The 14282-nt window shown below is 39.3% G+C and overlaps 1 protein-coding gene across 7 annotated transcripts in view; it reads right to left on the bottom strand.

Moving 5' to 3' along the window:
• Positions 1-14282, bottom strand: part of NRF1 (nuclear respiratory factor 1) — an 840475-nt gene that overhangs the window by 703702 nt on the left and 122491 nt on the right. For all 7 annotated transcript variants that reach the window (XM_044088840.1, XM_044088845.1, XM_044088844.1 and 4 more), the window contains exons 2-3: positions 13452-13683; positions 1210-1324 (exon numbers count right to left, since the gene is read on the bottom strand). In XM_044088840.1, the coding sequence (XP_043944775.1) occupies positions 1210-1324; positions 13452-13677 (341 nt within the window). In that variant the 5' untranslated portion in view covers positions 13678-13683. The remainder of the gene's footprint in view (positions 1-1209; positions 1325-13451; positions 13684-14282) is intronic.

Below are 14282 nucleotides of genomic sequence, written 5' to 3'. Positions count from 1 at the left end.
GCAGTTTTTGTTCCACAAGTCAGTGCATCCCCCCCTTGTTTCTGCTGCCATTTACCTAAAACTCACTGTGCATTCACAACTGGAGAAACAGAAAAAATGTTCTTTCAACAGTGATGGAAAATGCATTCCACTTCAGTACAACAATACAGAAAAAGCACTTAAATGCTTTGAACAAAAATAAAATGATTTTTTTCCTTCTTATGTGCATTTTAAGTGGTGCTCATTGTTGATCTCCTTAGCTACAGGAAAAAAAAGCAGTATACAAGATGGGGAAAACTATATGTATACTGAACACTGTTTCCTCACATTAACAATGATGCACAATGGCACAGGATTGATGTATAGTAAATCTGTGTACTACTTCAGTAATAACTTAGAAGATTGGTACACATAAGGGCAAAACCATGTAAATGTTTTTGCCTTGTTGTGTAAATAGAGTACAAAAATGTTTCGCTCCTAATCATACATAATTCCCAAAGCTAGCACCATTGAAGTATCAGCTGGTCCTGGATGACCAACCTATTGGGCAGCAAGCATGTACCTACAAATGATGCTGTGCTCTTGAGCCCAGCAATCCTCTCCCTTGATAACATGTTCCTTGGTATAATGTGCTGACAAACATACTCAAAACAAAAAATAAAATAACACAACTCTACTGCATGGCGGAAAAATCTTTTTCAGAAACGCAGATTCCTAAATTGCAAGAAAATATGCTGCCACAAACTTCTCTGTCTTGCCCTCAGACAGTGATACTGACAGGCTCCCACCAATAAGAGCTCACACAGCATCAGCTCTCCGATTACCATAATACAGTACTGGCTGTTGTTCTTTCCTCATGCTTAATAACAGTGAGGTCTTTGTGAATCACTCTGAGGTCCACTGTTATGCCTGACTGTGACAGTGCAAGGCATTTACCTACAATACAGGATGCTTTACAAGGAGCTGCACAAATCTGTTTGCCAGTCCAGACACAGTATTAGCTTAAAAAAAATGGCTGTTGTATGTTACTGGGGACTACTGTGACTTGATGAGGTGCATGGATATTTAGGTCTGGATACTTACATTTCTGAAGACGCATGTAACATGGTGATAAAATGAATCTGTACAATATATGTATATATACACACAAGTGCACATATATAAACTGTCCACCTGCAATTACATGAATGATCACCCAAGTCAAACTGCATCACTAAAAAGACAGCTCACCGTAACAATCTTGTCTGTTGCCTCTTGCGAATTGAAGGGTTGGACTCAAAGATATGCGGTCTCTTTCGTTTCTTTCCAGTTGCAACAGCAGCAGCAGCAGCCATTCCCACTGGGCCTAAAATGACACCATTACAAAAAAATCAGGACAACAAGGAATTCTGTACATTCAAAAAGAATAGCAGTATAGAAATTCAACAGCCAAGTATTCATTTCTGTTTAAAACAACAAGCACTACACAACCACACAATTATAACAACTTGATATTTTACTAAAAAAAAAAAAAAAAAAACATTCCCGATCACATCAAAGGCACAAAGTCTCATAACACTGTTTCATGTTTTATCAATCCATTTGAAGCAGCTATGTATCTAAACCCTAACATGACTGTTTCTCTTTCCTCCCAGGATTATAATTTTAAAACTAACATCAGGTTAAGATCTAGGATAGCAGAGTAATGTCAAGTGACTTTGAATGTATGGAAAAAATATACAGTATATACAAACTGGAAAGGAAGGAGGATGAAGCAGACAGAATTACATTTAAAAAAAACAGAAAGAAACACACAAAACAGCTGGGACATCAAAGATGAACACAGAGGAAATGATGACCAGTTCAGTCAAGAAGGGAAATAAATTGTTATACAGACGCATAAAAGTGCAAACAAAGATAAAGGAAGGGACAAAGAGGATAAAAGGGATGATGGGTAAAATAATAAGCAGGGCTGCTGATGTAAACAGTTCCCACAGTATTCATGAAAATACACAAGAGCACCTTAATAAAATTTGCTGCAATACTGCTCAATAAGGGCTTTGAAGTCCTTTCACAGACGAAAGTTCCTGAAGAAAAACATTAAAGCTGCACAAGGCAATGGAGAATGCAAAGGATTCACCTGAAAACAATCCACAGCAGAACTAGAAACACCACTATAGTTAAGCTTAAGAATATTTAACATTAAAGTATACTTCAAGAAGAGATCAGTGTAATATTAAACCAGAACATTTTGGTTTAGCCTAAATTTCTCTTTTTTTCTCTTTTTTTGCTTTTATTTCACAATATGTCTTATTTATACACACACACACACACACACACACACACACACACACACACACAGATGAAAGGAGTTTTTACCAGTGTACTTCATGAGCAACACGGCTCTCTTCAGAAAACATCGACCACTCTCTAGCAGGCACTTCAAACATAATGCAATTTACAAATACAATAAACAATGTCTGATTCATAAGCACCATTTTTCTCCAGCTGTAACACACCATACTCTAAACTAGCAGCCTTCAAAGATTCCAATCTGCAGACACTGAATCTAATAGCTTTGCAGTCAGCATTTTGTTCAAGTTTTTCTTCACAATAAAGATTCAGATTTGCTTAGGTTCTCTTTTTGCAAAACACAGTTCATTTCAGTGTAAAACAAAACTTATTCAGCATACTTTTCTTATTAGTATACCAGTCTCAAGATATTTTTTCCTTGTTTAGTTGCAGCAAAATAGAAGTGACCCTTCAAGGGCATAACACCAGCAACACAGCTTTTGAATACTTGTGTGATTTTCTTTTTACTTTTTAAGTCTTTATTGGTGCAGTAAACACAATAAAAGCAAATTCCACTAACTGTAGACACTATGTTTTGCCATTTTTCATCAGTACTATATACATGGATTGTTTGGCCACACTAAAGTACCTTAAGGAGGCTTAAGTTTTTACTTAGTGAAGCCTCCAGCTTTGCTGAATCTTACTTACAGTTTTTACTAAATGGTTTGTGTATGTGTCCTTTCTACCCTTTGATTTGGATGTTATTTGGGATATATTGAGGTGATCTTAATGCTACAGGCATCAGGCTTGTTTTTATCCATAGTGTTTCTATTTTTTGTTGTCTTTTAGTTTATAAATGTGTACTGAAATGGTACATGTGCTTAACTTGAGTTTTTGGAATGGATGAGTGGCTGTATGCAAGTATGTATGGTTCCCCTGCGTTTGACTAAACATACATTTGTTCAACAAACGCAGGGGTGTGATTTTAATGTAGACTGTACGGATGGCCGAACGATGGATATGTCGACGGTATGGAATGTCGATATAGGTAAGTGGGGTTGAGGGGATGACAGCTTGTGTGTGAGAGAATGAGTTAGGGTTATGGACGGGGGATGAGTGAAGGATGGGTGTTGCATGTCTGTATGCAAACTTGTATATTTTTAGGGTAAAGGTTAGGTTAGGTGATAGACTTAGTAATGTTTGTGTGCATTTGTGAAGGTTTGTATGTCTAAGTCTATCATCTATAGTGGCAGTGTTACAGGAAGGTTTTAACTATGTTAAGCTATAGGGTTATGGTTAGGGGAAGGGGCAGAATTAAGGTCAACACCAATTACTAAGGTAGTGCAGGGAGGTGGCACCCCATGCCCTCTTTAGTATCTTTAACAATGGATGCTAACCCTCAATGCTGCCCCTTCCCCAACCCTAACTGAACACCTTAATTTCACTAAAACCTTCCCGTAACACTGCCACTATTCAGACAAAATTGAGACTAGTGTTACGGGGGTGGGGGGGGGGGGGTTAGTTTTAATATCAAGAAAGGAAATAATTTTTTTGCACTATTGTGTATGATCAAACTTATTTTGTCTGTGTTATACATTTGACATTAGGGTGGTTCCATCATACACAACAGACCCGTATGTATAGGAAAGGGTTTATTCCCTTTACCCAGTGTTGTGCGACCTCGGAGTTGGTATATATAACTAGTAGGGGGTGTGAAGGGCGTAGGGGGGGGCTTGCCCCCCTGCAAAAACAAACAGATAAAATTCTTGAAAAAAAACAGAGGTAGACATTCTTCCACTCTGAAATGAGGTTTGATTTAGCAAGGCAAAGACTGTTAAATTAAATTTTAGAAAATATGCTTTACCTACTTTGAATTATGTCTCTATAAGCTCAGATTTCTGATTTAATTTCTGGACTGCAATTTTAGCTACTCAGTGCAACTGCAGCTCCTGATGTGCTCCCTGTAATAGGCGCAACTATCACTAAAATACAAATCAAATCAGACCAACAGTTCTTGCACACAATACACTACAGCGCCACACTATGTTCCTGCACACAATGTACTACAGCACCACACTGTGTTCCTGCACACAATGTACTCCAGCGCCACACTATGTTCCTGCACACAATGTACACCAGCCCCACACTATGTTCCTGCACAAAATGCACAACAGTGCCAAAGTATCGATGCCTCGTAGAAACAGCAGCAAAGGAATCAGAAATGATTCTGCAATCTGCTACAGGCAGCTTGCACACTTCTTTTATTGTTAATGTTGCGTTAAATAGTCACTGGTGCTTTCGTGTGTGATGTTGGTATTCTAAATCAGTCACAGTTAACTTGTGCTCCTTGCTGGTAGACAGATGTTTAACGAGAGATTGTTATGTATAAATAATCATTCTAGTTCAAGTAGGACTGTATTTTACAATCGCTAAAAGTCAAAGTTTTACACATATCTGACTGTTCTTACAAGTTGTATAACTTTCAGTTGTCAATTATGATTTAGGCAGTGCTTACATGGAGTGACATTCACTGTTTGCACCATATGCCACTTATAAAAAAAATGTACTTTCCATAAACCTCGTCATCACAATAAACAGAACATGCTGGAGGGACAGATTCCTGTCCCAGAGACTTTCCATACTCTGGAACAAACTACCTATCTATATCAAACTAAGTTCCTCATTAGCACTCCAAGAAAAATCTTGACTGGATGGGAGAAAGGAAATTCACCCCGGGGATCACTTCTGTGGCTCTGCTCAACAGTGGCACAGGAAAATCATTTTCTTGGGTGGTGAAAGCCAGGGTACCTTTTGGCTAGGCTTATATAGGCCCTAGGGCCAATAGCCTAGTACCTACCTATGAACCTATAATTCCATTGAGCAAGCTCTCTTTCAAAATTTTTTTTTTTTCATGTGGTTTGGATCTTTTCAAGCTTTTAACTTCATTCATTTATTTGTACTGTGGGATACCAATTTTTTCATCTGAAACACTTTCTTTTCTTTTTCTAGACTGAAAGATTACACATACAGACATGGTGGATCTACTGGGGTCAGGGAAACCCACAATTTTATGATGCCCAGGCCAGCCAGAGTTGTGTTTTTGTTGAGCTCCTTTTTGTTTTTTCCAATTCACACTTTACATAAAACCGTGTCTGTCGTACTGTCATACTAAATAAATGCATCATGTGAATGAATCTGATGACAGTAAACTTCCTTGAACCAGTTCAGATTATTCCACTTGCACTATGATGTTGCTAACTCCACACACCAGCACAGAATCCCATTCTCTTAGCAGTTGCAATCGCTGGAAATCTTTACATTACCAGTTGAATTCCATCAAGAAAACTGCCGACCTTCCAAAGACCAGCGACCATACAAGCTAAATAAGACAGTGAAAGATGAACAACAGTGTTATTCTGAAAACAACATTACCAACCTAACCAGCCTTTTTCAACTCAGGAGTAAGAATTAAATGACCAGCAAACCAAAGTGGTAATTATAATGCCTAAGCCTACAACTTTACAAAGTGTGCATGCTGCTTGTAACCGGCATCAATCTGGATCAGATCAACTTACTGTAACACAGTCAGCCCTCCAACTCCTTCACCACCGTGAAGATGCTGGCCACACACTTTTCTTTTTTTTCTGAAAAAAAAGCAGTATTTTCTCGAAACCCAAAGCTTGTTGAATCACTTCAGTAAGTAAATATGACCACTAATGACTCCACGTTGTTTTACTCTTCAATTAGGTTTCATATTTAAATACCCAATTGTACAGCATTCTGTTATATACTTCAGTATCCAGATTTCACTCCTTGCAGTCCTGCCCTCCAGTTACTCTCTCTGTATATTGGGGTTAGCACGTTCTCTTGATTGTTTTCTTTGGTTATTCCGATCCCTTTTAATCATGTATGTGTAGGCTGAATGACCACATGACTTTCTCTGAATATAACATTTTTTCAAGATTCAAGCACAAATCCAAAAAACAGAAACAAAGATATACAATCAGGGATATTCCTTAAATATTACTCTGATCCAATTCACTTAGAAGGTTACTGGAAAAGCATATACTGCATCATATGCATTTTTTTTAAATAAGAAATATGAAAATCTGGTGTCGGCATTACTGACACCCTGTAATCCTAAGAAATTTACCATTAAAACCAAATAGTTTATGCAGAAGAGGGCAAACATACGAGGCAAAAATCAGGGACATTATGCAAAATCAGACATAGCCAAGAGTTGTGTAATCCTAAGAAAACTACCATTAAAATCAAATATTTTATGGAGAAGAGGGCAAACAGGAGGCAAAAATCAGACATTATGCAAAATCAGACATAGCTGAGATTTGTGCTTGTGGGTTTGTTTGTTGGTCTGGGACATAGCTCAAATGGGCCCAATAACAAGCCCAAAATTTAACAATCTCTAGAGTCAATCAATGTAGTCCTCCTTCCGTCTCTGAAATAAACGCATAACATACACACTCTCATTACACCTGTGTATGTGTGTTTGTGTGGAAGGAGAAAAAGTAACGCTCCTCCAAAGTAATAAAATCTTAGACATTCATTAATTTAACTACCCCAACAATCTCTCTTACTCTAAAATCCACGCAGTGATGAAGCACGGCCTATGATGACCATGGCAAATAGTGGAGGGAAAGTTCTTTAAGTATTCAAAATGAAGTTAGAACACTTACTCAGTAAACCACGTATATATGTATAGCTCTCAACTGTCCAGATTTTCGCAGAATGTCTGTATTTCTGCTTCATATTTTTGGTCATTTCATCATAAAATTTGTTGTTTCTTGGTGAATGATTGAGAATCAAGGTCACTAAACAATTACAATCATTTAAGGTACAGACTTCACATCCTACAGAAAATAAAAACTTCTAGCAACTTTCTATTTCAATATTTAAAATCTGTTCCCGATTATCAGCCTTTGTCATCCCCTCCCATTTGTGATTTTGTACAGATTTTTTTGCACTAAAATGTTGAGAAGCATGTGAATACAAAGCGTTCTGTGCATTTCCATGAGATACAGTACTCACATGAAGTAAAGGAAGAGGTGGTGGTGGTGTGGTCACAGGGATAGGGCTTATTTGATACTATTTCTTATACAATTTTGATTTGTATGTATCTTAGTTTTATTTTATACCAGTTTAGTAGTTATAGCTTATTTAATTTGTATTTAAATTTTATACCAGTTTAGTTTTACACAAATTGTATTTATTTTAATTTTATATGAATTTAGCAGTTAATTTTATTTTTACAAAAGACAATTCCATTTTAGTTTCATGGAAGTTCAAATGTTAGTTTTTCCTGGTTATATTATGTGTTATTTAATTAATGTAGAAGCAGTTAATTTTATTTTTATAAAGAAAACTTTATTTTAGTTTTACACAAATGTTAAAAGATTGATACAAGTTCAAATGTCAATACAAATAAGACACTACTGTTCTGGTTATATTTTGCATTTAATATTTTGCCTGCTCTTCAATTTGCGTTTGAATGTTGGTATCTGCAATCCCATTGGAGTGGGTGGGGTTACATAATTATGTATGGAAATTTTATGATAATCAGCGCACAGATTTTTGGCCAGTTGTATCTACTTTTGATGGGCCTTTGTCCAACCTTTTGATGTTTCCAGGTTGAGACATATGGCACCATACCATGTTCCTGCACACAACGCACAACGGCACCACACCATGGACCTGCACACACTGCACAACAGTGCCATACCATCACAGAATGTTCTAGCACGGAATGCACAAGAGCACCACACCATCACAGAATGTTCCTGCACAACAGCACCACACCATGTTCCTGCATACAATGCACAAGAGCACCATACCATCCCAGCATGTTCTTGCACAGAACACACCATCACAGCATGTTCCTGCACACAAAGTGCAACAGCACCACACCATGTTCCTGCACGCAACGCACAACAGTGCCACATCACAACATGATCCTGCACGCAATGCAGAACAGCACCACACTATCACAGCATGGCCTTGCATGCAATGCACAACAGCACCACATCATGATATGATCCTGCAAGCAATGCACAACAGCACCACATCACGATATGATCCTGCAAGCAATGCACAACAGCACTACACCAGGACAGCATGTTCTTGCATACAATACACAATAGCACAACACTACCACAGCATGTCCTTCAGCTGAAAATTAGGTATCTTTTTTGATTTACTAATCCATTGCAACATCAGCAGTCTAAAGAGACAGTTAACCTTTCATAAAACTTTACTGGTGTGTGTGTGTGTGTGTGTGTGTGTGTGTGTGTGTGTGTTATAAGTGTGTGTGTGTGTGTGTGTTATAATTGATCATTATTTCATTATTCACTGTCTGTTTTATGTAAATGCACTTTATCTCAGGCTTCTTGTACCAGAAGGCAATGAATTCAACAGAAAGTGATAATGCAATCAGACTCCTCGATCTTCACTGATTAATCCAAAACTACAGTTTATGATAACGCAAAAATAAAAACAAAGAAATGCTCACAATATCAATTAGGCAGCTAAAAAGTTCTTAAAGAACAAGATTATATTATTAAATGCTCACTTTTCTGTCCTTCCCCCCCCCTATTTTTGTCCCTCCTATAAACAAACAACACAGCATTTAAAATATTTTAAATTACTTTCTTTCCACTAGAACAGTACATTCAGTACCTTATTGTATTTGGTGGTTTCACTTTCAAAAAACTTTTATCCTGCCCTGGAAAAGTCTCCAATTCATGGAGGTCATCAAGGCCACTGAATACAGGTAGTTTTCTGGCCAATTCCCTCTGCAAACTGACATCACCATGACCGCCCTAGCCCTAAAAACCCACCCATGCTGTGATGTCACAGCTTCCTGATTCTTCTCCTACCCATACAGAAAGTAAAGGCTAGAACAAGGAAACAGTATAGGAGTCAAGTCTCCTGCTGTGAGCCGTCAATCACAGTAGGTAACAGCTCAAATTACCCTTAGCACTTTGACATCTAAGGAAGTTAGGTGCGAAGGGGGATGTGAGATGAGTCAAAGTAGTAGAATTCAGGCTTCACAAAAAAACTGCAGTTTAGCTATTCTAAGAATCAACAGCAGTAAAAAGCACTTTTGAAAGTCTGTTCTGTGGCATTTGCACTGTTTGTGTTTTAAGTAGTCATTAAATGGCATGAAATGTTACTTAAAACTAAGTGACTGAAAGACAGCAGTGCATTTATGCAAAATCAATGCAGTGACATGAGCTTTAGGAAGAAAGAGGCCTGTGTGGTGCAACATTTTACAGAAGAGCATTGCAATGTGGGATACCGAGAGGCAGACTAAACAATCAAAATTATGCCAGACCCTATGTGGTTAGACTCGGAAATTACATATAAAAATATTTAAAAACCTGTAAATAGTCCTAGAGTGTGTTAAAATGTAGGAAACACCAAACTATGATGAAATAAACATGTCCCCCCCCCCCCCCGAGTCTGTGGGTGCGGTTCTCCTTTAAGTGCTCTTACACCTCCTCTTCTGTTATCACCAGGTTGACAATTCTGAAAATCTCCTGCTCTTGTGTTTAAGGGAGCTCATACCTCCTTGCCTGCTAGTACAAGCCATGATGTCATGCTCTGGTCCAGCAGAATGTGCTCAACTCCCCTGCTCCCCCATTCTACCACATATACTCAACAAGTACATCTGAAACACGCACAGGCACACACACGTAAAGTTATATACTCAGCTTATGGGAAAATCTATCCGGTCATCATGAATGAAGATGGCTGCCCATACACAGGAGAATGTCAGACGATCCACCTTCAAGTGGCTTTCTCACAAATGAAATGATAGGATGAGGACAAATAATGGACGAGGACAAATAATGGACGAGGACAAATAATGGACGAGGACAAATAATGGACTCCAAAAGTTCCCTACAGTCCATAAATGTAAAAGAACTGCAGCAGCACAATTAAACCTTGATGAAAGGCCTAAAAACAGAAGCTCAAAGGAGTCCTAACTCCCTAGTATCATGGTTCAAACAATAATGTTTGGCAAAAATGTAAACTGAGAAACAAGAGATTACATTTCAAAAGACTACACGAGACACCTTCCTGAATCAGGCAGTCAAAATTATGTCAATATAACTAGCAATTTACCCTTTGGGGCTTACTTCTTCACAGTCAGCCTCTCCTTGCACAGATCTTTGGTCATAAAACTGTTTTGCCTTCATGAACTTATTTACCCTTTCCAGGCAGAATATAAGCTCATGGTGCATATAAAAGAGGAAAAGTATGGAGGGGTCTTTTTCCCCTGGATTCTGCTTCAGGAAAGAAATAAATGGCCTTTGTTTAAGTGCCACCTCAAGAACTCTTAAGAAGATATGTAGGTTAGTGATAAGGGATGCTAATCCTTTCAAATGATTAGACAGGATTCTATACAACTAAGGGCATGCCTCTCTGAGATCCTACAAGCAAAGATACCAGCCACTAAGAAAAAGCCTCTTCTGACAGACTAAATTCAGATCATTCACCAAACCATCCAGACATTCAAAGCCTCATGGAGAAAGAGCATTCTTCAATGATAAGTGAAGTTGAGAACCTCTTTATGGAGCTGCTTAAAAAGTCAGTGCTAAAGTCTAAGGTCACGATGGACCAAAATAGCACATATGGGTACCCTAACCAAAAGAATACTTGAGAATTAAGTCAGGCAAAAGTGCCTACTGACTTGGCATGCTAGAAATGGGCAAAAAATACCAGATACTTATGTGCCCTCCTTGAAGGAGAGAAGAAAGATCGGGATCCTCAGAAAGACCTTTGAATGTAGTCAACTCCTGCCTCCATGTACAAAAATGCATTGAATCCTAGAAAGGATGCAAAAAAAATCGCCACCATGAGAAGGGGAGATGTCCAGAACACCCTTCCTCAGCTCATCCTTAAAAGGAGCAGCCTACGCCACACTATCTGGGACAGATACATTCTTGAGTCAAATGCACTAGCCAAACTGAGTCTTTAGGTCTTTGCTGTATGATTAGAATCCAAAGTGAAAAGCAATAGCACCTAAACTGAAGTGATGAGATTACTGAAGAATCTGACTTGGGCTATTTAGTCAGGATATCACTGGATGCTGCCTGGTGCAAGGTTAGATGGCATCAACTTTCTCAGCAGCAGAATCCAAATGCTTCTATACCACAAACCACATAAATGTCATCCTTCAGACAGTTTCCATAGGAAGAATGGCTCTGGGGTCCTCATCTTTCATCTCCAAATTCTGGTTCAGACTTTCTTTACAGCATTTTTAAGTCACACTGCAGTCACTTATTTATTCCACTTTACAGGGCAAGAACACATTTGCAAAGTGGTCTTTATCCATGCAGTCAACAAAGTGATCTTCTCTTTAAAGCTCTACCACCATTCCCCATCATGTGCTCACAAAGTTCCACACAGTAGGCATTCAATGGGGAACTAAAAAGCTTTGCCACTCACTTTAGCAAGTGATACCATCCTCATAGCAACAGTTCTCCTAGCAGCAGACATCACTGTCCATTTCTGGTCTCTGTCGTGGATTGTTGGTACAGTGCACATCCCAGTATACGTTACCCCCCCCCCCCCAGCCAGAGATGCGAGCAGGCTCTACACTGTCACTCATCTTTAACTCCAGCATCCAAGTCAACAATCAATCCAGAGTCACAATCAGGGCTTAAACATCTAGCTTAGATGTTTAAGTTTTTTCTGGAAGGAGGCCAGAGCATGCAGGTCATCCAATATGGAGAAACTTGTAAGCCTGCCTCTAAGGAATGGAAACTATTGGGAAGCAGATCTCCTTATTCTTGTCAGTTTAAATAAAGTCAGTATCATCAAAATTTCACTTCAAAGGAATACTGAGGGAGAAGACACTTCCCCTACTTTCTGCTCCAGTGAGTCTTAGGGGTTCTACTTTAGAAGAGTGAAATACCACGTACCCAAATTTTATGATGCCATGACGACATAACTGACAACCGCATTTCAACAACCTCACGGAACACCAACTGAAAACTCCAAGTAACTAACCACTTGGCCACCATGTTGAACTTTGCCCCTTACCCTCCACTGTAGTACAATCGCAGAGTTGGCATATTTAGTTGGGGGGATGTGTGGGGGTGCAGCCCCCTACATAAGTGGGTTTAATTTGCTTTGGTTTTAATGTATTTTGTAGTGTGGGCAAGTGATTACTTACCTGGAGTTTCCAGTCAGTGTTCTGAGAGGTCGTTGAAATATGTTTGTCAGCTAAGTCATCTCGGCGTTATGAAAATCGGGTATGTGGTATTTCGCTCTTCTAAAGTAGACCTGGTTGCCTGTACTCACATGAAGCACAGGACAATGAGCAAATGACAGGTGGATACTGGAAGTAACTGGGTCCCCATGCGTAGGACAGCAAACACCAGAGATAACACCAAGTTGTGAAAGACAAGAGCAGGACTTTGCCCAGGCACTGGTGTTTCTTAAGGGTCTGTACCTGGTGGACAGTTCCCACCATACACATATTAGGATCTCAATGTCTACAGCAGAGGTTGCTTGGAATTAGAGGACTGTAAGCGAAAATATCTAGCTATAATAAGGGCCCGACAATGTATAGTTCTGGCATTAAACAAAGCACAAAAGCAAAAGCACGGGACTTCGTGGTCTGGGCCTAAGCAAGTGACGCAGTAAGAATGAAAGTCTCGGTGTGGTTTTTGCTTTCCACAGGCAAGACAACTGTTAACTTTTTCTGACATCAGTTAGAGCAAGAAAAAAATTATCCCCAATGGGGTACTTAGCTTTAGAAGACTTCAGCTTCAGTTCGGAAGATGAAACTCAGGTAGCGGCCGACCGGCACTTATGTGAACTGCTTCTGCTTCGGGCTCCTTGGCAAGAAAGACTGATGTAATGGTGTTGGCTGCCTTACTTTATACTATTGACTACCTGATGTCAGTTCTGAAGCAACAGCAACCAACGCAGAAATACTTAGCCTCTGGTATACGAGCCGGCCGAGGGCTACCCTGGCAGGGATAATCCAAATGTGATGACTGCAACAATGAAAAACATCTACACATTTCACCTGAAATTTTCCTGTCAAGTCACGCACACATTTTTCAGTTAGAAAGTATCTAAGTGACATTTAGAATTTCAGCCTAGAATGTCACACATTCTCATAAACCAATGCCAGCTTAACATCCATCAAAGCTATTACCAGGTCATACCTGCAGCCGCTAAATGGGCAGTAACCTCGTCAGTGGCAGTGGAGTTCAAAATGTCAGAGTCATCATAAGATGTATCCTCAGGAGATGATGGGGAATCTTCATCTGCGCTCAGCATCCCATGTTCTGTGTACGTTGCCACATGTACTTGTTGGACCTGTTGTGCCACTGCATGGGTCTCTATGGTAGTAATGTGTTCTGTTTGGGATACTCCATGTTCTTCCATCATGGATTACTGCAACAGAGAAAAGTATGAAAGCAAGACACGGAACAAACCTAAAACAAACAAATATACTGTTTTCTTGCAAATTCACAAAATTCAAATAGAAACCGTGTAATCACCTGGCTCTGTCCTACTTCAAAATAAGGAAATCCCTATGCCACCCTCCAGTCTTGCAATACTACTCTAGTTACAGCCAGGCTACAGTTCAGCCAGTGGTTCTCAAAGTACCACTATTGACTCAACATCCTGGGAGGCAGCTCATCTAGACATCATGTCTCATCTAGGGGCATAAGCACCTTCTGTACTTCCTCCATAATCTATCTAGCACTGTTCCCTCATCTACATCAGTACCTGCTTTACTTTCCAATGGTGGCATTCTGCCTTACCTCCCCGTACAAAACCAATACTAAAGTCAGTGATCAACTCCCAATTACACTGCTATTACTATTGCATTACTGTTATTATTACATGAGAATTCCCTTCGTCCCCGAACTGCTAGAAATATTAAAAATACTTATGTAGTAGGCCTGCTGACAAAACTATGATGACAGAACACTTGCCCTTAAGGTATACTCTGTGCTTTGCAGGAAAGGTAGCTTGAACTTACAGAT

This window comes from Protopterus annectens, chromosome 11.part0 (genome assembly GCF_019279795.1).
Source record: "Protopterus annectens isolate FY-2018-M chromosome 11.part0, PAN1.0, whole genome shotgun sequence".
Taxonomy (NCBI): Eukaryota; Metazoa; Chordata; order Ceratodontiformes; family Protopteridae; genus Protopterus; species Protopterus annectens.
Note: the sequence above shows the minus strand (reverse complement) of the source record. Positions and strands in the feature narration are given on the sequence as shown.